The sequence below is a fragment of the Centropristis striata genome, chromosome 3 (genome assembly GCF_030273125.1).
Source record: "Centropristis striata isolate RG_2023a ecotype Rhode Island chromosome 3, C.striata_1.0, whole genome shotgun sequence".
NCBI lineage: Eukaryota > Metazoa > Chordata > Actinopteri > Perciformes > Serranidae > Centropristis > Centropristis striata.
Window position 1 is genome coordinate 40962148 of NC_081519.1, and position 24900 is coordinate 40987047.

The 24900-nt window shown below is 36.6% G+C and overlaps 4 protein-coding genes and 1 long non-coding RNA gene across 5 annotated transcripts in view; 2 read left to right on the forward strand and 3 right to left on the reverse strand.

Annotated features, from left to right (window-relative positions):
• The window catches only part of iffo2b (intermediate filament family orphan 2b), a 42218-nt gene extending 37097 nt beyond the window's left edge, over positions 1–5121 (reverse strand). The window contains exon 1 of the mRNA XM_059327427.1: positions 4584–5121. Coding sequence (XP_059183410.1) covers positions 4584–5059 — 476 coding nt within the window. The 5' untranslated portion in view covers positions 5060–5121. The remainder of the gene's footprint in view (positions 1–4583) is intronic.
• Positions 1–24900, reverse strand: part of LOC131962507 (uncharacterized) — a 234028-nt gene that overhangs the window by 126508 nt on the left and 82620 nt on the right. The window lies entirely within an intron of this gene.
• On the forward strand, positions 7511–11994 carry mrto4 (MRT4 homolog, ribosome maturation factor). Its single transcript, XM_059327491.1, has 8 exons — positions 7511–7596; positions 7833–7891; positions 7994–8097; positions 8184–8265; positions 8359–8426; positions 8515–8666; positions 10209–10285; positions 10911–11994. The coding sequence occupies exons 1-8, from the start codon at positions 7569–7571 to the stop codon at positions 11055–11057; spliced, it is 717 nt and encodes a 238-aa protein (XP_059183474.1). The 5' UTR covers positions 7511–7568; the 3' UTR covers positions 11058–11994.
• akr7a3 (aldo-keto reductase family 7, member A3 (aflatoxin aldehyde reductase)) lies at positions 11648–18593 on the reverse strand. The gene is made up of 7 exons (XM_059327454.1): positions 18130–18593; positions 15902–16089; positions 15104–15208; positions 14042–14138; positions 13637–13736; positions 13377–13506; positions 11648–12071 (listed from the first exon to the last, which is right to left on the reverse strand). The coding sequence occupies exons 1-7, from the start codon at positions 18425–18427 to the stop codon at positions 11910–11912; spliced, it is 1080 nt and encodes a 359-aa protein (XP_059183437.1). The 5' UTR covers positions 18428–18593; the 3' UTR covers positions 11648–11909.
• The window catches only part of megf6b (multiple EGF-like-domains 6b), a 92969-nt gene continuing 90951 nt past the window's right edge, over positions 22883–24900 (forward strand). The window contains exon 1 of the mRNA XM_059327355.1: positions 22883–23532. Coding sequence (XP_059183338.1) covers positions 23441–23532 — 92 coding nt within the window. The 5' untranslated portion in view covers positions 22883–23440. The remainder of the gene's footprint in view (positions 23533–24900) is intronic.

The window sequence follows — 24900 nt, forward strand, 5'->3', positions numbered from 1 at the left end:
CAATACAGAACACCCTATTAATGGGTTAGACTTGTTAAATGGGTTTAATCTTAGATTCTAGATTATTTAAAGTGTTTGTTACAAGGGTGTCACCATGGGTTCTTATGGCTTAAAACCTTCTTCAAATATATAATGTAATGTCACAAGTTTTATCTAGGGCACATTTGCCATCAGAGCTCCTGTTCTTTCACATTTTGTGCCTCTTTATTGTCCTTGTAATATATTTTCTGTTATATTCCATGCATTCAAGCGTCCTTTGAACTTTATAAATGACCGTGTACAAACATAAATGTGTGACAAACTGCACCGTTTTGCCCGAGGCTCAGAAAAATAAACTCTTAATCAGAAAGGGGCGTACTGTAAAATGTCCGAACGTAAACAACTGAGTACTTGACGGTATGGACGTGAGTGACCGAATCAGAAATGGACCAGCTGGCAATCCATCTCCTTGTGTGTGTGTCCACACTGGTAAAGCTTTAATAAATCACTGGGGCAGTGTGGGAGCACAGGGGGGGCCTCCGTCGGGATTGAGGATGCCTTACAAAGCAGTCTGTATGACACCGAGAGGAGCGGGGCGGGTGGAGGGGCTGTAGAGGGGTGGAGTGAAGGACGAAGGAATGGCCGAACACAAAGAGCACAGAACAGAAAAGGCAACTGAATGGTGAAACGTGACTGTAGTAAAGAGGACTGAGACTGGGAGATGGAGAGAAAACTACTGGGAGGTGAACTCAGCAGTGATGCAATTATTGAGCTCAGAGTAGAGAGGGAATGTGAGAGGCACGGAAACAGATTGATTACCATGATTATTGGGCTGTAAAAAGAGGCTAGAACCGTGTCTTGTTCCTCACTTATCTAGACGTTAAAACAATATAAAGACGTTTGACACTTTGGTGCTTGTTAGTAGAGCTTTTGACTAACCAATTAGTCAATAGAACGTAAAATAATTAGCCACTTTGTTGTTTTTATTAATCAATTAGTCATTAAAGTATTCTTTTAGTCCTCCTTAGTCCTTTTAGTCATTCTTAAACCTAAATATTTTCTGCTTTTCCGGTTTATTTTATATTAAACTGAATATTTTTGCGGTTAGGATTGAAAAACAAGACTTGGACTTGGACTCTGAGAAGCTGGGATGGACATTTTTCACTATTTTCTGACATTTTATAGACCACACATTTGTAAACACACAAAACACCTACCATACAAAGATGTAATGAATAAAACATATAGAAGGGCAGCAACCCAGCAGCCACGGTTAAGCTTGCTAAATGCCTCATTACAGAGCAACTAAGACGGCTCTTTCAATGGCTAATAAAGTGAAGAGCTCCCATTTTTGCCAAAAATCTAGACGTTAAAACAATATCAAGATGTTTGACACTTTAGTGCTTGTTAGTAGAGCTTTTGACTAATCGATTAGTCAATAGAAAGTAAAATAATTAGCCACTTTGTTGTTTTTATTAATCAATTAGTCGTTAAAGTATTCTTTTAGTCCTCTTAAACCTAAAGATTGTCTGCTTTTCCGGTTTATTTTATATTAAACTGAATATTTTTGGGGTTAGGATTGAAAAAACAAGACTTGGACTTGGACTCTGAGAAGCTGGGATCGACATTTTTCACTATTTTCTGACATTTTATAGACCACACATTTGTAAACACACAAAACACTTACAATGACTGTTTTTGACTATTTATGACTATTTATTACCATCCATTCATCTACCTGCACTGCTGCTTTACTGTACATTCTTTACTGTATATATTTCTATAACTGTATATATCCTATAGCATATTCAATTCATACCTGCACTATATTTATACTCTTTTCATATGTAAATACCATGTACTTTACTACTCTGCACTTCTGGTTAGATGCTAAACTACATTTCGTTGTCCTAGTACTTGTACTCTGTTCAATGACAATAAAGTTGAATCTAATCTAATCTAATCTAATCTAATCTAATCTAATCTAATACACAGATGTAGAAATAATGAATAAAACATATAGAAGGGCAGCAACCCAGCAGCCACGGTTAAGCTTGCTAAATGCCTCATTACAGAGCAACTAAGATGGCTCTTTCAATGGCTAATAAAGTGAAGAGCTCCCATTTATGCCAAAGGAGATCTGGAAAATTTTAGACTTCAGCTGCAGCAGTTTTTAAATTTGGCTATCTTCCCAGTCACTGCCGTCTATCTTCCCAAGCAGAAACACACCAAAAAAGAACTGCTGGTGTTACAGGGAATGACTGGACAGGATATCCAGTTTCCCAGAGGAGTGGGAGAGCACACGCATTCTGTGTCACTGAGTCAGTCGCTCACAGGGAAGTCAGCGTTCGTCATAGCCGACCCCAGCGAGCAGACAGAGGCCTGTTAAAATGCCTCTCTGCTTAAATCATGGCAGCAAACAGAAGCAGGCGGCTGCTTGGCATGTCTCCCTCCAGCAGCCAGCCAAGCAGGCCAGAAGTGACGTGGGTCAGCCAGGGACGCTGCAGTGAGTCCTCAAGGAAAACACGATGAATGTGTCTGAAGAAGAACAATTGGTGGAGACTGAGCCATGAAAAGGAATTTCCTCAGAAGACTGTGAGAAACCGGATCAGTTTGATTCACAATAAAACCCCTTTGTGGAATGCTGAGCTCAGCTCTGACATCCTTCATGTGAAATACTACCACCAGCGTAACGCTATCACTGTGATGTCTGTCATCTCCCCGCTATACTGTCACATGACGGACCACACTGCTGAAACGAATCACACTGATGAGTCAAAAGTCACACAGTGATAGGCAGATGAAACCAGCTCACATCTCTCAATTCAACTCAGATATCACGTCAAGAGAGTTCTGGGTTGATGTGCCGATCATTTTCTTGACTAACTGATACATTTTTTGGTTTACAAATCATCTAAAATGTAGTTTTCCCAATGTTTCCTTAAGCCCAAGGGTTCCCAAACCCAAAGATAATCAATTTATATAAACAGGAAACAGAGTAAAGCAGTTAATCACCAAATTGGATATCAATTTTGTAATTACTGAAATGATTGATCTATAATGATGTTACCATGTCCAAAATCAAATGCCTTAAAGAGAACAGTTATTTATCGTGCTATCAGTTATTGGAATAATTCCCCACTGAATATACATGAACTGAATAGTAAAGTATCTTTTAATTATTACTTGAGAATGCACTATTTAAATTTGTGAGTAGTGAATTGACATATTTACTGTATGAAAGTGAGAATTAATGTAATAGATATGAATGTAATAACTTATTCGGAATGATTTCTGATGACGTATATAATAATGTCTACAATGTTTAATTGTTAAGTGATTTTTGTTTTGTCTTGTGGACCCCAGGAAGACTAGCTCGTCCCACTTTTGGTGACAGCTAATGGGGATCTTTTTAACAATAAACAATAACAATAATCAAAAAAATCTCTGATTTTCTGTCCATTGGAAAGGGACATTTCCACCTGAAATCAAAAGTCCATATTTTCCCTCTCACCTTTAGTCTTATTTATCAATCTATCGTGTTTTGGTGAGTTTTGGAGTTATCGGCCGTGAAGATGTCTGACTTCTCTTAAGAACATAGGTGCAACATGAAAATACTCACAATTATCTTATCTTGTCATGATTCCTGGAAAGAGTCATTGCTGTTGGGTTTTTCAAATGTATTTTTGTTGCTTTGAGCTCCTCAATCAGAGCGCCATCTAGTTCTGATTATATTTGAGAGAAGGAAGACTTCTCTACGGCCGATATCTCCAACACTTGGCAACTCGCACCAAAACAATATAGACTGATAAACAGCAGTACAGGTAAGACCGGGTGAACTGTCCCTTGAAGAGTTATATTGATTACGTGTCTTGATTTAATGTAGCACCACATTAGAACAACTTCTTGGCTTCTAAACTGCTACATCTACAGTCAGTGAGTCAACCCTTGACTGCAGTGTTGGACAATGATGTAGGCTTTACCAGAAATCACTTGATTATTCCTGTAAAAATCATTTTAAGTGTGTTGGTAATAGTTTACATTTGTACTTAGTTTGAGTTGTACTCTTATTTCTGAGCAGCTTTAGAGTAATAACAAGGGCCCTGAAAAGAAACGGGGCCCACAACAACAATCCTTCAGAGCCTTTAATAGTGTCTACTCCCCTGTTAAAGATTCATAATTTGTCTAGAGCTGCAATGAAAAGTCAGATATTTGCTTAGTAGAATGACTTAAGAATAATCAGCAACTATTTTGCTCATCTTTCAAAAATGGCAGATAATGCTGTTTTCAGCCTCTCAATTCTGAAGATTTCCTACTTTTCTTGATTTATACCACATTAAACTAAATATCTTTGAGTTTTGAACTCAACCCAAATATTTACAGACATATCACCTTGAACTTTGAGAAACTGGGATGGGCATTTTTCCACCAGTTTCTCAATAAATCCACAGAATTATCGGCATAGTAATCAATAATGAAAATAACCGTTATCTACAGCCCTCATGGTCAAATAAGGATGCATCCATCCAGGCAAACATGTCTAGCTTTGTGTTAACAGAACACACATTAACATGCACAGTAGTTTGACATCTGTGTTTACTCACTTTCTTCTATACTCGTCCCTCTCCCTCTTGACTTTGGCCAGCACGTTATACAGAGCCCTCAGTTCTGGGGTTATGGTGTCTATTTGGACCCCAACTCCGTCCGGATGCGACCACGTCACCCCGGGCCCGCGCAGGGTCTCCAGGCGCTCCCCTTGCCTCCGGACGTGGGTGAAACTCCAGATGGTGCCCGGCAGCCGCGAATCGGGTCCATCCGTCTGCACCGCAACTTCCCGGGCGTAAAGGTGTCGGTACTGCGCCTTGAGCAGAGCCTGCTGCAGCTGGCTCTCCAGCAGCTTGTTCCTCCTCTCCAGTTCATGGACTTTGGCAAGGAAGCAGCGGAACCGCAGGTTGAGGGTTTTCAGCACATGGATGTTGGAGCCCAGGTCATTTCGCAGGGCGCTGGTCACCGCGCCCGACCCTGTGGGGACGTTGCAGACCGACCCGGGCGGAGAGTCGGAGAAAAACAGCGAGTTCATGTTGGTAAACAACAACAAATCCAATTATGGCTCTGTCTGCTTTGTATGCAACTACAACAACAACAAAAAAAATATTTTTTTTTCTTTCTTATCTGTGCATATTCCGTTTCAAGCCCACTCCCCCAGGACGAGTTTTCTCCTTACAATGCAGATGCTGAAAGTGAGTTAGACACTGGAGACGGGGTGACCATCAGTGTCCCTGCTGGCTGTTTACCCCGAGATACTGACATAGACCCCTGCAGCGAGCAAATGAAAAACCCAGAAAGTCCTTTAAGAGGCACCGAGGGCATTATCTCCTGAAGGAGCGAGAGGTTTGACGCAGACCGCAATAAGCAGCAGCAGGACTTCCCGTCACCCTCATCTCCTGTGTTTGCCTTTGCTTTGTCAGGAGCTGTTGATGCTGTTCATATAGCCAGCCGACACAGGAAGACGGTCCACCTTCTCTCTTTGTCATCCCCGGCTCACTGTGTGTCTATCCAGTCTCCATGTGGTGCGGTGGGTTGTCAGGATGCAGGAGGACCGCAGAGCCCGGCCTCTCCGTTTGGTGCGCGGATCATGTTGCAAAGTGCTAAACTCGGCACTATCAGCAGCATCAGCCCCTCCTACCTCCCTCCCCTTTATATCCTCACAGCGATGATCACATCCTGGCTGAAGGAATAACCATAAGCTTAATTAAAGGATAAAGTAGACTGGCCTGGACATGTCACTACATGCATTCATAAAAAATATATGTATGTACTAGTCTAGACTTGACTATAATAGCCTTTTTCTTATGTATTCTACAATATATGACTATATAAGGTAGCCTATTAATAGGCCTATAGTCCATTAGTGTATATTCTAGGGCTACAGCTGTTTGTTTGTTTGTTTTTTACTTCAAAGACAAGTTTCCATTACCTTGTAATTGATAATGAAGTTTTTAGATGTCGATTTATTATATTATATTATATTGAAACGCTTTATATTAAGGTCCTTGTAATAACCATTAATTAACAAGTAATAAGGCCCTTGTAAGTCCTTACAAGATGCTTATTAACATTATTGTGTGTTTATAAGCTTATATAAGTGCTAATAATGGCATTACAAACACCCATGACCCACCCATTATGTCTTTGCCATGCCTTTATTAATCTTATTTTGTTTGCTTATTGATATTAAAATATACTTTATTGCTCATCTATTATAAGTTAACTATAAGTTAACTATGCTTTTTGCAACTACCGGATCTAAAGCGAGAACAATGCCTTATTACTTGTTAAGTAATGGTTATTAAGGACCTTATTATAAAGCGTTACTAATTATATTATAATATATTATATTATATTATATTATATAGTATAAATAGCTGATTTATATGCTTTGTACTGTGTGCATGTGTATTATATAGGCTACATGCAGTATGTACACATTATATACACTGTCACTTCTCAGAAGTATAAGGAAGCTGCAGTAAAACTTTTTTGCACATATTAATTAATAATCACATTAAAGTGCCATGGCCTTTTTGTATTGTGTTTCTACTTATTCATTACTTTCATCTGCTTATTTGGGTATAGTGTACATGTGTTACAAAAGCCTCACTTAATATTTCTAAAAACCTCACATACCAGCAAAATATGCCATTAAATCGAGTTTACAAGAATAACCCACCAGCAACATAAAGCATGCCATAAAAACAAAAAAACACTGTTCATAAGAAGTGCAAGGAATGTCAGCTCTGGCTTTGTATACAAGTTTTTATCTTTGGAATCGTTGATACAATGATCAAAGTCTTACACCAATAGACCTACATGGATGTTTGATGTTATATTTATTTTTATTCTTATTTTTGTGAGTGAGGTAGCCTACTTGCATGTTATTGCTTTGGCTCATACATGGCCCCCTACCATATTACTATTTACCATCTATAGTCATTACACTCATTACTTCAGACAGATTTAATGCTATGTTACATGGACAGTTTATGGTGACACATATATGTAAAATTAATTAGTGACAGCCCAACCAGGGCCCAACATGACTATGGAAAATGTCGCTTTTAATAAAAATGCTATTTACTCGGACATACGAAATGCCATATAGTCGTACCGATATGCAATTTAATCATGCGACTAACATCCATCTTTTTATATATATATATATATATATATATACATATATATATATATATATATATATATATATATATATATTATTATTATTATTATTATTAATGGGTTATTGCACAAATACAGGAGATTCTACCAAAACATTTTGCCCGATTTATGAGGAATATTAGTTTGAAATAATATCGAAGCTAACATTGCTCTTAACTCAAGGTATATCTATATATTTACTTAGCAGCAGCAATTCATTTCTGCATTAGAGCAACAGCGAGGAGTTATAAATATTTAAATTAAAAGTTACTTTGTAGTCAGGCACCACGTGGTCAGCCTTCACCAAACAGAAACATTTGGGGTCCTTTTACTTCACGTGTGCGTCTGCTGCTCTGCCATCGTGAGAGGAAACCATGCCGAAGTCTAAGAGGGACAAGAAAAGTAAGAAAATTGTCGTTTTAATAGTAGAATTTATGAACACATTAAGAGGTTAAAAACATTAACTGGTTGTTAGTATTTAATGACTCTCTGAGAACTGAAAAAGTAACGTTTGTTGGGAAACAAGCTAACGTTAGCTTCTTCTCCAGGATCACTTGTGGTGCTTTCACAGTCACTGTTGCATGATATGAGATAAAGTCCCACATAACTAAGTGCTTTCCACATTATCTTTCCCTTAGTTTCGTTAACGAAAACAGCCAAGAAGGGGCTGGAGTCAAAACAGAAATTAATCGAGGAGGTGAGTGTCCTGCCAGCTAAGCTAAGCTAAGCTAACTAGATTGTCTGAGGCTAATGACATGTTTCACACTAAATCCTCTCCACCTGCTGTTTTTATTTTTAGTTACGGAAATGTGTGGACACCTACAGACACCTGTTCATATTCTCTGTGGCCAATGCGAGGAATAACAAACTGAAAGACATCAGGACAGCATGGAAACACAGCAGGTAATCAGCCTGATGGGTTGATTTTATTAAAACAAATATAATTTAAGTGACAAGGTCCAGAGGCTTGATTCTCCTCTATTTCACAGATTCTTCTTCGGCAAAAATAAAGTCATGGTGGTCGCCTTGGGCAAAGGAGAAACAGACGAATACAAAGATAATTTGCACAAGGTAGGTGAACTCTTAAGTGTGGTGTTTAGACAGAAACTATAATAACTCTTTTGCAAAGACTTTAAACTTTATTTGCCTTTTGATAATATTCAGGTCAGCAAGTATCTGCGAGGAGAAGTAGGAGTACTATTCACAAATAAAACAAAGGATGAGGTACAAGAGTAAGTAAGGCTTCACTTAACGTACTGAGATTGTATCTATTCCTCAAATATTGTTCATTATTTAACAAATGGTTTTCTCTATCGACAGGTATTTCGATCATTTCAAAGAGATGGATTATGCGCGGGCAGGGAACCGGGCACAGATGGACACAACTCTGGATGAGGGACCCCTTGAACAGTTTCCTCACTCCATGGAGCCACAGCTGAGGCAGTTAGGACTCCCCACTGCTCTCAAGAAAGGTAAGATCACAGGATACAGCTGACATTATTCAATATTTTCTTTAAACATCCCATGCAGAGACCAAAACCAACGATGTAATGGTCATTATCTCAGGGCTTCCTGTTAGCCTCTATCCCGTTGGTTCTTACTGGAGAACCAGATTGTAAAATCAAGTCACAAATCCTTCCAAGCAATTAATTTTTGTCTTGTGTGAGGCACACAACACAATGGCCTTTATTTTAAACACCATACATTGTGAAGCACATCCTGGGGTTCTTAGTGATGTAACAAAGCACAGTTTTTTCAAAATGTGAGGAATAGCAGCAGACAAATTTTATGGCAGCAACGGACATAAGTGATCAAATTTATAAAGATGCATGGTTTTTGTTCTTAGTAAGGATAATTATTGAACCTCACCAAATTCATGTCTTGTACTTTATTTTTGCAGAAAGGGACATGTTGTCAAAAGCAATAATCAAATAACCTTTTTGGGAGAAAACAAATTCTTACATCCTGATTACTTTAAATTATGTAATGAAAATAAAAGCATTAAAATCTTTGTTCTTCCAGGTCCCAAGAGGATGAGTTGTTTTTTTTTTTTTTAAAAAGCAGTTGGGCAATGTTTAGCAGACCTCATGCGAACAATAATAAGTGCATTTGGTTATTTTCATTCAGTGCTTTAGTGAGTATTTAAGGCAGCAGGGTTGTAGGTGGGATGGACTCCAAACAAACTAAATGGCCATACATGCCATAAAATAATCTGTCACCCAATGCCATGGTGATGCTCACTGATATGCTGTAATAATTTTGAACAATTGAAATCTATGGCACTGAGGACTTTACCACTTCAGCTACACAGTTAATACTTGTTAGGAGGATCAGCCTTAACCTTCCAACATGTTTGAGTACATCAGTTACCAGTGGCGGTTCTACACAGGGGCCTCCAGGGGCCACTGCCCCTGTGAAGAAGCCTTTGGCCCCTACTGTGGCCCCTGTGTCAAATTAATAATAAAATTATCAATTTATAACAATAAACAATGGAACAATTCTAACCTTTTTTTTTGTTCAAACAATATCTCATTGTACACAAAAGGAACCCAGAATGTGAACATTGTATAATAGTTTAATTGTGCAATAAAATATTGTGTATATAAAAAAAAGATCATTCTGACTGTACTGCACTTTCAAAATAAAAGTGATTGTACACAAAAATGAGAAATGTCATTGTCATACAAAAAAAACTGTTATTGAGTCTCATTATTTAAATCAATGGATTTGTATCTTTCAAATATACTTAAATGAGATGTTTAAATAAGCTAAAATAAAGATTTTGAATGCTTAAATATCATCTTTGCCATTTTTTAATGTGCTAATGTGCCCCTCTGATTAAACACTGGCCCCTCCTTGGCCCCCACAGTAAAATGAGTCTAGAACCGCCACTGACAGTTCCCCCTATTTCTTCTCTAAATCCTAATTCCCATTGTCACTTTAACAAAAGTAATTTCTTCACATCAGGTTTTGGTAAATGACACGATAGTCACATCTTGTATTGTCTGTTATAGGAGTGGTGACGCTGCTGAAGGACTATGAAGTCTGTAAAGAGGGAGACATGCTGACTCCTGAGCAGGCTCGTATTCTGGTAAGTTCTTCACTGTTTGACTACAGAGAATTTCAACTGTAACCAAGGTTATAATAGTTTTGGATTTTTCATTAGTTTTAGTTTTGATTTCGTTGTGAATTTTTGTTTTCAAATTCAGTTAGTTTTAGTTTTTAGAGTGAGTTTTCTAGTTTTGGTTTAGTTTTTATTTTTTGAAAATGCTTAGTTTTAGTTTTTTTGTAATGGGCTATGTGTTGGGTGCGAGATTCAAATAGATCATAATCAATTTTGCCTTCATTTCCTTTGGTTTATTCATCTCAGCCCCAATAAGGTTATTAACTCTTACAGTTCCAGGTGTTTTGAATTTTGGTTCTAGTTCCCAGTCTCAGTAAACATACTCACCATGTGTTGCATGTTCAAATAGAAACACTGAATTATGAATGAAAAAAGTTGACGAAAACTAAGGACATTTTCACTATAATTTTAGTTAGTTATCGTTTTTTTAAAAACTCTAGTTTTTATTTTTATTTCAGTTAACGAAAATGTTTTTTCAATTCTAGTTTTCGTTATTTCGTTAGTTTTCGTTAACTATAATAACCTTGACTGTGACATGCAGTGTTGTGCTGTATTGACGAATTAAATTGTCTATTTTTTTTTGTGTCCGTAGAAACTCTTTGGCATCGAGATGGCAGAATTCAAGGTGCACATCAAATGTATGTGGAACTCAGAAACCGGTGAATTTGAGAACATTGTTGGTGGGGAAGAGTCTATGCAGGAAGTTAATGAGGAGGAAGAGGATGAAGATGCAGAATAAAACGTCTGCAAGGGCAGAAGATTGTGCACATCTGCGTTTCTAAAAGTCAGAGACTTCTAAGAGAGGTAGAGGGACGTTGATGTTGAAACCATTAACCCTGACGGCGCTGCTTCCCCCGGAGTCTCTAATATCTCTTCTTATCACCCCAAAACATGGACTTCTGTTCTTGTTGTTCAGTAAACACTGTTTACTGGAGTCAGAAGACGTAAATATATCTTCCTTAACCCATTGACGCCTAAAACTTCCTGTAAAACCTCTGGGCGATTTTAAAATAAGCCCCTAAAACCTGAAGTTTATCTGGAAATTCAACAGAAGTGTCAACGCTTCTACTAAATAATTGATTTTTCAGCCTCTGTAACAGATAGAAATGAAATTCAAAAAGTATTTGAGAGCTTATACAAATACTACAAAACGACGTATCCGCTTTCCAGGCTTCAATGGGTTAATATGTTGATGCCAACATCAACGTAATGAGAAAATGTTTTGTATTGCATGCAAGTATTTTGCCATTAAGTGCATGTCCTTTCATGTGTAAAACCAATCTGATGCATTCTATGTGCAAGAAAAAGACGTTTTGTTTTGAGAATATTGGCTTTCTTTTTAATGTAACAGTTTAATTAAGGCAGACTCCAGAAAAGGTATTTTTCCATGGAAAAAATATCTATCAAGTGTTCATTTTTACATTTGTACATTAACAATGAAATGTTCTTCACATGTTGGTCTCCAATTGATTCATTCATTAGGATAAGAAAAATTTCAAATGTCATTCTGGGACAAAGTAATGAAGGGAAAGAGACTCTAGCAGATCTCTTTTCTGTATAAACGTATTGATTGGACTGAGATTTTGGCTGTTCAGCGGAAGTAGTTTGGACACTCGTGAGCTACGAGATTCCAGGCCTCGTTGAAGGCGGAGACCACCCGCTCGTCCAGAGGACCCTCCTCTGCAGCAGCCAAGTTTTCTTCAAGTTGCTCCATACTCGACATGCCGATGATGACTCCATCACCAAGGTCGCCCTAAAACAGACGATATAATGGTCAGAGAAAAATAATTTGAATTCAAAATTGTTTCACATTTTCCAGCTCTTGTAAGAGACACAATACATCCTTTGACTGTAGTTTTAAGGTTAAATATACCCTAACCCTAACTGACAAGGTACTTTCAGATTTTAAAAAATGGCTGTAGTTTTCATATTTATGGTCAGTTCACACAAGTCATGAGCAGCTATAAATCTACAATTTCCTAGTTAATTTAAGGTACTTGCATAAAATAATTGTGACAATTGGAAAAGTGTATTCCTGGGGGTTTTAAGCTAATTTTGAAATTGTGCCAGTAAATACATATATTTAAATAAAACTTGTATACTAGAGTCAGAAAGTGCATTTATCAAAACTGACGAACTAAACTAAAAGACTCTTGTTAGAGCTGCAATAATAGACTACAGAAATTTTACTATAAGGATAATTCATTATTGAAATAATTTTTCAAGCAAAACGACTATCGAAACCAGAATGCTTCTGATACCAAAACCTCATCCTGTGTTGCCTACAGTTTCTGCATTCATACGCAGATATGTCTATAGAGATGAGCTCATTTCCCAAGTTTAGGCTGAAAATGGCCTTTAGAAATTCTGCAGTTAATCAATCTGAATAGTCTGCTCATTAAATGCATAAAAATATAGAATATTGTGGAGAGAAGGATGACTATATTTTTACCTGCTTTAGCCCTTTATCGGACAAAACTATATTTGGTAACTTCAGGTAATATTTTGAGAAAAAAAGTTGCAAATTTACTAGATTAAAGTGGCAAATCTACAAGAAAAAAAGTAGCAGATTTATGAGAAAAAAAGTGTAAAAAAAGCAACTTTTTTCTCCTAGATTCACTACTTTAACCCTTAATAGGACACTCATTGAAATACTTCCAAATTTCAACCCTAGAGAATATTACATACTGCCAAAATGTGTTAAAAAAAAAAAAAACATACGAAAATATTTTGAGAAAAAAAGTTTCCGCGATTCAAGTGGCAAATCTACGAGAAAAAAATGTGCAGATTTATGAGATTAAAGTGGTGAATCTGTGAGGAAAAAAAGTTGCTTTTTTCTCGTAAATCTGCAACTTTCTTCGCGAAGATTTGCCACTTTAAATCTCTTAAATCTGCGACTTTTTTTCTTGTAGATTTGCCACTTTAATCTAGTAAATTTGCAACTTTTTTCTTGAAATATTACCTGAAGTTACCAAATATAGTTCTTTGCCTGATAAAGGGTTAAATATGATGACATGATGAAAAAATACAATCTCATGCTACTGCAGCGATTGCGTACCTTGAGCTGGGAGTGATGGTGCATCCAGCGGATCGCAGCAGAAGTCATGGTGGGTTTCTCTGAGCCGTAAACTGCCTCCAAGGTCTTGATGACCAAATCTATCGCCTCAAAATGACTCTGCTTCCAGTACCTGATGGAGAGGAGGACAGACAGTTATTTAATATTAATTATTAATATTAATACTTAATACCTCACATGCAAGAACATATTACAATCTACTTGTTTGATAGCTCAAAAGTAAACTGCAGGTGTTTTTTTACCTGTCCCTGTATGCAGCAGCCCAGCTGTTACCAAAGAATCGTCCTGCGGGCTGGGAGCCATCTTTATCTTGGTAATGGTACTTTCCTGTCAGGAGGCCGCCTGCAGAGGAGGAGTAACATCAGGATTCAAGCTAAAATGATCTAGGGTTCAACTATTTTGCACTTAATACAGTCACTCAAAAAGAAAGGTTTCCATGCTAGATTTTAAGAAAAAATGTCTTCGTATCAAAAGCAGACCAATTAAGCGATTATAATTCATCCTAAGGGAATGTAAAATGTGTGTCTTAAATGTTATTGCATTTATCTACCTGATAGTTGTTGATACATTTCATTCAGAACAACTATTAAACCATATTATGGAGGTGCTACAGTCAAAGTTTACCACACAAGGAAGATGTATAACACCTGCTAGAGGATTGTACGCGTAGAATCTCATCCCGTAGTATCTGAGACATGGCAGCAGCTCCTTCTCCACCTGTCTCGTCGTGGCATTGTACATTCCCTGCGAAAGGTTGCAAGAGTCTAAGTTAGGGCACAGAAAATAGTTTAACAGGTTACATTCGAGTGAAAGCATGGTAAAAATGTAGTTCAAAAACATCAAATTAAAGATAAGAGAGATGAAAAAGCACGGGGGCCTTTTTGACTTTCTCTATGCTATAAAGCAGTAGTTCTCAACCCTTTTGAGTCACGACCCCCAATTTAACATGCATGTTGTTCGCGACCCCCGCTCACTGAACAGAAGCTCACACACACAGTTCAGATCATACAAACGCAGTTGATACGACGAATTTTGGACGAATAATGAAGCAGAGAACAACTAAAACATCTCCCTGTCTGTGCTATTTTGGGATTTGCCAGAAAAGACACAAAATGACCATAAAATTAAGCAAAAAAAGGACTCAAATTGACCAAAAAAAAGACACAAAATGGCCCAAAAAAAGAAACAAAATTACCAAAGAAATGACACAAAATGACTAAAAAAAAGACACGAATTGACCAAAAAGGAAACAAAATGACCAAAAGACACAAATTGACCACAAAATTAGCAAAAAATGACCAAAAAATACACAAAATGCCCAAAAAAATGACATTAAATGACCAAAAAGACTAAAACACATGAACACTTTAACACAGTGGAGACAGAGCTGACTTCCAAAATGATTTGGCGACCACAAGAAATCATCTCGCGACCCCAATTGGGGTCGGGACCCCAAGGTTGAGAATAGCTGCTATAAAGGATGCTTAACCATGGTTTATTTAGTTAATGCAAAATACTGCAATTATAGATAAGCAGTTACACCCTGAAAACATATGAATTTCCAGCCCAGATGTGATTATGTTTACATAAAAAGAATGGGATTTCTTTGACAGAACATTGACATAAATTGGGCAGCTTGTGTATTCTACCATGATGCAGTTGATTGGAGATGAAACTACGGGGCTGTTTAAAAAAAAGTGGCAGAATACCTGATAAACCGTGGGAACAATCCAGTTGTTGTGTCTGCAGATTGTGGCAATTTCAGCCACTTCCCATGATGCATAGTTGGACAGGCCAAACTCCTTGAATTTTCCCTGAGGGCAATATTTTAGCATGCAATCACAGCTTAATAAAAAAAATAATTAATACTCATCAGAATATGTATAGTATCAACACACAGCACAAAACAGTGGACTACATTTTAGAATTTATAAATTGCAAGCATAGATTAGATTAGATTAGATTAGATTAATAGATAGATAGATAGATAGATAGATAGATAAGATAGATAGATAGACACTTTATTCATCCCCGAAGGGAAATTCGGTCAACAGTCCGGTATTCAATAAAATACAATAGAATAAAATACTGAGGTAGCATAAATAAAAACAACAATAGAAAAAAACACAGAATAGAACAAGGACACTTAAGAAATTAAAAAAAGAAGATCAATTGGTAGGTTGGCAAGATGATGGTAATTATAATTATACTGATGATATGATGGCAACAATGCTATAGTGACTAGACGGTATATAATAATAATAGTACAGTATATAATATAATATGTAATAATAAATAGTAACAATATAAAATAAAAATAAATAAAATCTGATATATAATATATAAATATATAATAATAGTAATAGTAATAAAAATAATAATAATAAATAAGGCCGGTATAATAATAATAATAATAGTAATATATTACAGTATATAGTAATAATAATAGTAATGTCAGCAACAGTATGTATAATATACTTAAAGATGTTTGTATTGTGTCTCTTCACCTCTTTGTGGAGATCGTTGCAGGCCCTGAGGGTGTCCTGGATGGGGTTCAGGTGGTCTGGGGCATGGAGGTAGAAAAGGTCCACACAGTCAGTCCTCAGCCTCTGAAGGGACGTGTCCAGCTGAGAGCGCACACTCTCTGGCTTCAGTGTCTTCCCATCCCAGGGGTTGGCCTTGGTAGCTATGCTGACTGTCACACACAAACACTGAATCAAATGCCTGTCAAGTTGCTGCAGACTAGTTTTAACACAACAGAAATAGTGACTTTTGATTCTCAGGAGTCTGAGAATTGCCTAGAAGCTCTTTAACCCATAAGAACCCACAGTGACACGGGTGTCACAAACATTTTAACATTTTTCTAGTAATGTTCATGTATGTTTTCTCAAGTACATAAGTGTGTTTTCAGTGTTCTACAGCCACAGTAGCTTGTTGAGACGCCGTCAAATGAGGCAGTGTTATTTATATTTATTTATTATTATTTTGTTACTTAAAACAATTCTGAAATGGAATTTGTTGTCTAACTATTAATGTCACAATTTTTTTAATTTTTTTAAATAATTCTTATTAACTAATAAACAAAACAAAAAAGAACAGTGGATTACTTATTAGGAGCCACGATATGAAAACAAAACACTTAAAACACAATTCTAGACAACAAAGACTCAGAAACATATTTACAAATTAGACATAATGTACAAAAATAACATACAAAGAATAATATAAAGGACAACCACAACAACAAAAATGAAAACAACGATACACAATTTTTATATATGTTGTGGAAATGCAAAGAAAAAGGCAAATTTGTGTTTTTGGAAGCAGAAAATGTGTCTAGTTTATTCATTTTAAAATAAGAAATATCATAAACATAAATACCATAAACGCCCAATGTAAAGCATGTCACATCACAGATCTTTGATTTTTAGGGGTAGTATTATTTTTTTTAAATATCATAAATGTGTTCTATGTGGTCCACTTGGTCTGTTGTATATCCCCCATAATTTTCCTTTAAGGATTACTGGGTCTGGGTTCTTATGGGTTAATCTCATCAACAGTCAGATCAAACCATAATAATGATGATCACTGATAATAAACTTGTTCACAGGGCTTCTGATTTCTGTCCCTGTTCTTATACATGCTTTCTTGTTCCAACAGGCCTTAGGGAGTGTTTTAATCAGAGATTTTACATGTCATTTTGAGAATAGTCTGGATTAATAAATATCCTCAATATCCCAAACCAAATACTATATACAGCATATCATTAACACTTTATAAACATGACATGGGATGTGTCAGGGAGATGAAATACAATAAATAAACACATGTAATAAATAGCCCCCCATATTAAAACTTTGTATATGTGGAAAGCACAGTCTATGGGGAAAAGCTACCAAAACATTGCCCCTGCTGGCAAACGATAGCCGTTGGTTGAAGGGGGATTGGTACCCATAATTCCAAGCTGGTACCAACAGACAACCCTTAACCCTCTGGAGTATTGGGCTATTTTGTCCATTTTTTAAAAATCCTTTTCGTGTCTTTGGAAGTCATTTTGTGTCTTTTTTGGTCATTTTGTGTCTTTTTGAGTATTTTTTGTGTATTTTTTTAGTCATTGTGTCTTTTTTTTAAAGTCATTTTGTGTCTTTTTTTAGTCATTTTGTGTCTTTTATGGTCATTTTGTGTCCTTTTTTTTAGTAATTTTGTGTCTTTTTGAGTATTTTTTGTGTCTTTTTTTAGTCATTGTGTCTTTTTTTTAAAGTCATTTTGTGTCTTTTTTTAGTCATTTTGTGTCTTTTATGGTCATTTTGTGTCCTTTTTTAGTCCATTTGTGTCTTTTTGAGTATTTTTTGTGTATTTTTTTTAGTCATTGTGTCTTTTTTAGTCCTTTAGTCCAACATAAAATGTGATTTTGAATCTTTTTCTTAACTTTCAAAACACTATCATGCTCAATAAAGAATTTTAAATGTTGCAAATGTGAACAAAGATTGCAAATATAACATATAAGAGGATTACATTTGATACTAAATCTATTTGAGCTTGTCTCCAGTTTTACTTGGTATATTATCATCAAACTGAAACTGGCCTCATGGAGTTTACAGCCAGAACTTTAGAGGTAAATCTCCAGCAGGGCTCCATGCTGCTTTGTTTTCTAGTCTGGATGATGAAGAAGTCATGCTTTGGTTATGGTTTAGCGCACACAGAGTCGCTGCGGATACTGGTGCTTCTGGTGTACCTGTTTTCGGGAGATCCATGCCCCCTATGACAGCCTCCGACTTCCCATCGACATACATGAAGGCTGTGTCCACCTGGTCGTGCCCCCTGCCCAGGAAAGCCTTCACCATCTCCAGGCTCTGCGCGGCGTCGGCTCGTCCACCGAACGCCATAGTTCCCAGTATGGAAACTGGCCGTTTGCTTCCACACGACGACATGTTTCGACGAGCCGCCGGCCTCTGCAGATGTGTGAGCACGTCTTTAATAATGTGTCGCTGTCCGATGAGCATGCACAGCCTTCCTTTTATTAGCCGCTGCATGCTACAGTTCAGCTGACAGCTACGTCGAGGGGGCGAAGGTCGCAGGAAGAGGTGATTAGGGAACGTCGTAAAGTTACTTAACCAGTTAAAAACGGAACATGTGCCGAGTTCACTGAACAGCTATGAAGCGTCTTTGCTTGGCTGAAGTTGAAGGAGTGTGAAGGTCGTTATCTGTGACCACTTCCTGGCCAGACAGATTAACAGGTTAATATTTGTTTAAATCTTCTCCCGATGTTGCACAATTTGCACAAAATTTTACACAGCACACTAGGTGTAGTTCTTATTTTCAACCACAAGATGTCAGTATTATATCACTATTTTAAAACAATATTCTCACAGGTTTCTCCTGCATCCAGCAGTCCTGAACAAGGTTACAATAGTTTTGAATTTTAGTTTTAATTTCGTTGTCAATTTTTGTTTTCAAATTCAGTTAGTTTTAGTTAGTTTTCAGAGTGAGTTCATTAGTTTTAATTAGTTTTTATTTTTTTGGAAAATGCTTAGTTTTAGTTTAGTTTTTATTAGTTTTAGTGTTAGTTTTAGTTTTTCCTTTGTCTGATCCATCTCAGCCCCAATAAGTTTATTAAGTCATAAAACCAGATGGATGAAATAGATTTAATATCAACCAAAAGAATTACGTATGAAAAAAGTTGACAAAGATGAAAACTAAGGACATTTTCACTATAATTTCAGTTAGTTTTAGTTAGTTTTGTAACCACAAAATACAGTTTCAGTTAGTTATCGTTTTTTTAAAAAACTCTTGTTTTTATTTTTATTTCAGTTAACGAAAATGTTTTTTCAATTCTAGTTTTTGTTATTTCGTTAGTTTTTGTTAATTATAATAACCTTGGTCCTGAAAAGATAAACTGGGTAGGTTAACTAATAATACTGTAGTTAAATATATTAAAGTGCAGTTTCCAGTGCACCATAACTAAAGAACCTTTCTTATCAGACCTATATAAGCCTCCTATTAAGGCCCAGTGGTGAAATGTAACTACCGGTAAGTACATTTACTCAAGTACTGTACTTAAGTACAATTTTGAGGTAATTTTACTTTACTTGAGTATTTCCATTTTATGTAACTTTGTACTTCTACTCCATTACATTTTGAGGCAAATATTGTACTTTTTACTCCACTACATTTAGCTGACAGCTTTTAGTTTGTTTAGTTTTCAGGTCGAGATTTAACATAAAAAAATATGATCAATTTAAAGTGATTAGACTTTTTTTTTTTTTTATTATTAAACCTCCTTACAGTATATTAAGTAGTTAAAATGAGCCCTGTATTTACAAAATTAAAGCCCTTACATAAATGCATCAGTACAAATAATCTAATAATAAATTTGGATTGTATAAAACAATCTGAGTGGGTCCATTCTGCAGAACGAGTACTTTTACTTTTGAACCTTTAAGTACTTTATGATGCTGATACTTTTGTACTTTTACTTCAGTAAGTTTTGAATGCAGGACTTTTACTTGTAGTGGAGTAATTTCACAGTGTGGTATTAGTACTTTTACTTAAGTAAGAGATCTGAATACTTCTTCCACCACTGTTAAGGCCCCTCAACATGTGTTTCTACAGTGGAATGAACCTCATCAAAGGTTTACTAGAAAATAGTTTCATTATTTCATTGAACAGTTTTTTTAAGAGTATGCACCATGAAATATTAAAGGTATCAAAACTAGTTTTCCACCTTAAGTTAACTATATTTCTTTTGTGAATGATACATTGGCTGTTAAGGGAGGTTTTCTACCCTATTAATTAAAGGCATTGATATATGCTGCTACAGTTTGCAATACCTTTACTGTGGGGGACTATTATTGAAGGAATTCTAGATAATTTAGATATTTGTAGCTCTTTTGCAATGGATATACAGATTAAATGGATGGCAAATTGTAAATTGAACGCTGACATGTATCATTTATTTATGTCCTTTTGTTTTTTTTTACTGGACATTCTACTTATGCATGGACTTTCTAGTTTATTTAGGATATTACTGACAAGAAAATGCTTAAGTTGTGAAGGAAAAATGAGAATAGTATCTATATGTGCTGATGAGAAGGAGATAATTATGCATTTATTCTTGTATGGCCCAGCTGTTGCATCCTTTTGGCAGCAGGTGGCAGATTGGTTATTTGAACAAGCAGTTCCTGTTCCCTCATCCCTCATATCTTATTGAAGCACCATGTCACATTTTTTTGTATTGTATTGTATTTGTGTTTCATGCTATTATTTAAAAGAGGCTCAATATTAGAGCCCAACCAATATGGGATTTTTTTTTCTTAGATCAATATCAATTTTAGAGGGCGAATTTTCACTAATTTCAATTACTATTTCAGCGGCTAATATTGTGAACTTTTGAGCTGGAATGATTATAGACCTTTTCTATGTGGAGTGTGTACCCATATGACTGCAAAGGTTCCCAGAAGGCTTCTTTCTTGGACAAATAACTTTAAAAATGGTTAACATGATTATACATTATACATACAATGTATTGCTTTGACAAGTCTAGAAATGAAAACTGAGAAGAACAATTGTTTCGGCAACAACCAATTGCTTACCATTTAAAAACAACTGAGAAAGCAAAGAATAAATAAAAAATAAATACCTTGTAGCTAGCAGCGTTTATGCATTATCTGTCCTGTGTAAAAATGTCATATTGGCAAATATTGGACAACATATATGCTGATACTGATAGATACTGATATGACTGGTATGGTATGATATGGCTGGTATCTGCCGTTAAAGTTAATTAATCAATCCGGCTCTTTTAAAACTTTTGCTGTTTGGTGTATTGTACCAGACTCAATGTAAAGCTGATTTCCGCAGTACTTGTTTGCATCTGGGCATATCATAAAAGCATTAATCGGTAACGCTTTATATTAAGGTCCTTGTAATAACCATTAATTAACAAGTAATAAGGCCCTTGTAAGACCTTACAAGATGCTTATTAACATTATTGTGTGTTTATAAGCTTATATAAGTGTTAATAATGGCATTACAAACACCCATGACCCACCCATTATGTCTTTGCCATGCCTTTATTAATCTTATTTTGTTTGCTTATTGATATTAAAATATACTTTATTGCTCATCTATTATAAGTTAACTATAAGTTGACTATGCTTTTTGCAACTACCGGATCTAAAGCGAGAACAATGCATTATTACTTGTTAATTAATGGTTATTAAGGACCTTATTATAAAGCGTTACCCATTAATCTATAGTCTGCTATGTGTACTTGATGGGTGTTTAATAGAGACCTAACAGTAGATTTTCACCCTGGGGCTTCCAAACAACTTCATCCAGACATGGATATTTATTTTGGGGCTCAGAAAAAAAACATAAACAAATTGATTTGATTATTGTAATACATTTGTTGTTGCAACTAAAATATAACTTTTAGGTAACGCTTTATAATAAGGTCCTTAATAACCATTAATTAACAAGTAATAAGGCATTGTTCTCGCTTTAGGGTTAGGGTTATTATCCGGTAGTTGCAAAAAGCATAGTTAACTTATAGTTAACTTATAATAGATGAGCAATAAAGTATATTTCAATATCAATAAGCAAACAAAATAAGATTAATAAAGGCATGGCAAAGACATAATGGGTGGGTCATGGGTGTTTGTAATGCCATTATTAACACTTATATAAGCTTATAAACACACAATAATGTTAATAAGCATCTTGTAAGGACTTACAAGGGCCTTATTACTTGTTAATTAATGGTTATTACAAGGACCTTAATATGAAGCGTTACCAACTTTTATTCTCTACCCACTTGTGCAACAAATCTCTCAGATGAGCTGGGATGTGTGTGAGAGCTGCTGATCTAATTGAAGCAGCATGCTGTGGAGCTGGTACCCACGGAGGTTGCGCGGACAGCAGTGACCCTGCACTCTTTAGGGTCATGAACACACATGCGCGCAATGAAGGCTTTGTTTAGAAAGCAGCAGCAGTCTGTGCTGGCTGCTGACCCTGTAACCGCACCATCAGCTGTTTGCCCTGCAGAGTGACCACGAGCTGCTTCAGACTCGACCCCAAACATCCTCTGCTGCTGCTGCACTGATAGGACATCATTCAGATTTCCGAGATGTTCATTCCTGCTTTGCGTTGCGCTTCCCCTCGTGCAGACGCTTCTTTGCTGTGAGTCATGCGCGGGTATTACTTCGCTCGTGCGCTCATTTCCAGTCTCCACGAGCTGTTTACATCAAAAAACGCGCACGCGGAGTTAAATAAACACCGTGTTGGAGGTACTAAGTGTCTAGTGTTTAAAAATGTATGTAAATAATTTCACACACGCAGAAGCCTCAATGGAAAAAGTTTCTGTCAGGGTTGTTGGTACCGTTTCAAAACAAATGTTGAGTAAAATTACATTCATATACAGTAGCAAGACGAGAAAACTCCAAATTTCAGTTATGAGAAAAGCTGGATGCGACGTTCAAAGCTCCAATTTCAGTCTGGACACAAGCAAACTTTCAGTTTTGTTTCAGTGTGTGTGTGTGTGTGTGTGTGTGTGTGTGTGCGTGTGTGTGTGTGTGTTTCAGAAGCTCTGAATAATAAATAGCACCCTTTCCATCCTCCCCCTCCAAAACCCTGCCATCATTACCAAGTCAATGGAGGGAGGCAGGACGCGCTCAGCCTCCACAAGTTTTTTGCGCGTCATTTCAACATCTGCAGTGACGAAGCGTAGGTGAACACCACTTTTTTTAGTCAGTGTCTCTCTCTCTCTGTCTCACACATACACACACACACGCACACACATACACAGGCTGAGAGCGAGAAAACACACCGCATGTGATGGCTGGGTTATTTTTGGGAAGTGGTGATCGTTTCCACGCGAAAGAGCCTCTGCGCGCCTTTTAAGATTTACCTCGTTGAGAGCGTTTTTTATTTTAATTTTATTATTTATTAGGTTATTTTTTGAATGGTTAAACTGCGCAGTTATACTCATGAATGAGTGTCCGAGTACTTCATTCATTTTTTGAAACTCCAATCCAAGAAGAAGAAACATGGATAGAGTATTTTTTCCTTTTTTCTTGATATTTATTATAGAGGCTCGTGCATTGCGTTATGGCATCGCCAATAACCTTCAACCCTATATGTAAGTATTGTTTTATCTTTTTGTTTATGGCCTGATTAACTTGCTTGTATTATTAACTTGTATTTTCCTAGTGGGCAGATTCTTTAGGGGTGATGCTTTCTTTATGTTTCCCAAAATATTTTTAAAGCCTCACACTCTCTTTGAAGTTTGAGCATGACAAAACTGCTGGTTCACCTGCACATGCAAAAACTTGTGTCAAAAACTCAACCAGAGGCAGAAAAAAGAGGCATGTGAGGTTTTTTGCTTGAGGTATCAAACAGCAGCTGGGTGACAGATCTATTTTGTAGATGCTGGAGGATTCATTTGACTGTTATGTGCTCTCATCATGGTCTTTATGGGCTTCCATTCACAGTATCACTGTAATTTACATGATTATATATCAGCTGCATGTAGATGGTCTGCACCACATTCCTTACTCTGTCTGAGTTTGTTTGAAGCCCCTCAAAAATGAAGAGCCAGACAATTATAGCAGGTATTTTAAACCCTAAAATAATAAATAAAGAGCTTGAATTATGTGAGAGAAAATTCTTTGTGCCTACCTGTCACTAACAATAAGGTCTTTCTTATGCAATTATGTGTACAGCTGGAGGTGATAGTGATTACTATTGTTTATGAGATGAGCAGCTGGCTGTTGTCTGAGATTCCTGCTGATGTGCCCGAGCCTTCCTGTCTGAATTTGGAGAGTTACCAAAGGAGTAAATGTTTCAGAGATCATGTTGCGCTTCTTCTTTTGACGAGTCTCCTCTGTTTGCCACAGCAAACGGTGTGCAAGACATCAGCCTGCCTGTTAACCCAGACAGACTTTGTGTAAGAAGGGACAAAACATCACAGTTGCACGGCTTACCGTGTTTTACCTGGGGGCAAAAATGTTAACTGTCTTCTGTTTCTGCTGACATTCATTCTCGTACATACAAGTGAAAACATGTACCGTATGTCCAGTTTAAACACTATAAACGTCTTGTGTGAATTGTCTGGAAAATTGTGGCATGGTTTTGCTTTAAGCATTTATTTTGAAAATATTGTGCAGTGCAGTGGTAACTGGTTACAGATATTGTCCATCATGTGTCTTTGTTTCATAGCAAACCTGGTTTCCATCAAACACATTTTGATCTTATCTGGTTATGATTTTGTTTTTGTTGGTTTTTCAACATGAAAAAGAAAATCCTTACCATTTTCATGCCAATATTGCTCTCTTAAAGACGTTCAGATAGCAGATGTATACTGAGTTTAGGTTGATCTACAGGTAGTATCTTGTGCAGCTCAGCCTCCTTAGGTTTGATGTTTGAGGAATTCCCCTTAAGTCTTAAAAAATACCAAAACTAGACATCATAAGTGGCCCTACACCTGAGCACAGGTAATGCCCTCACA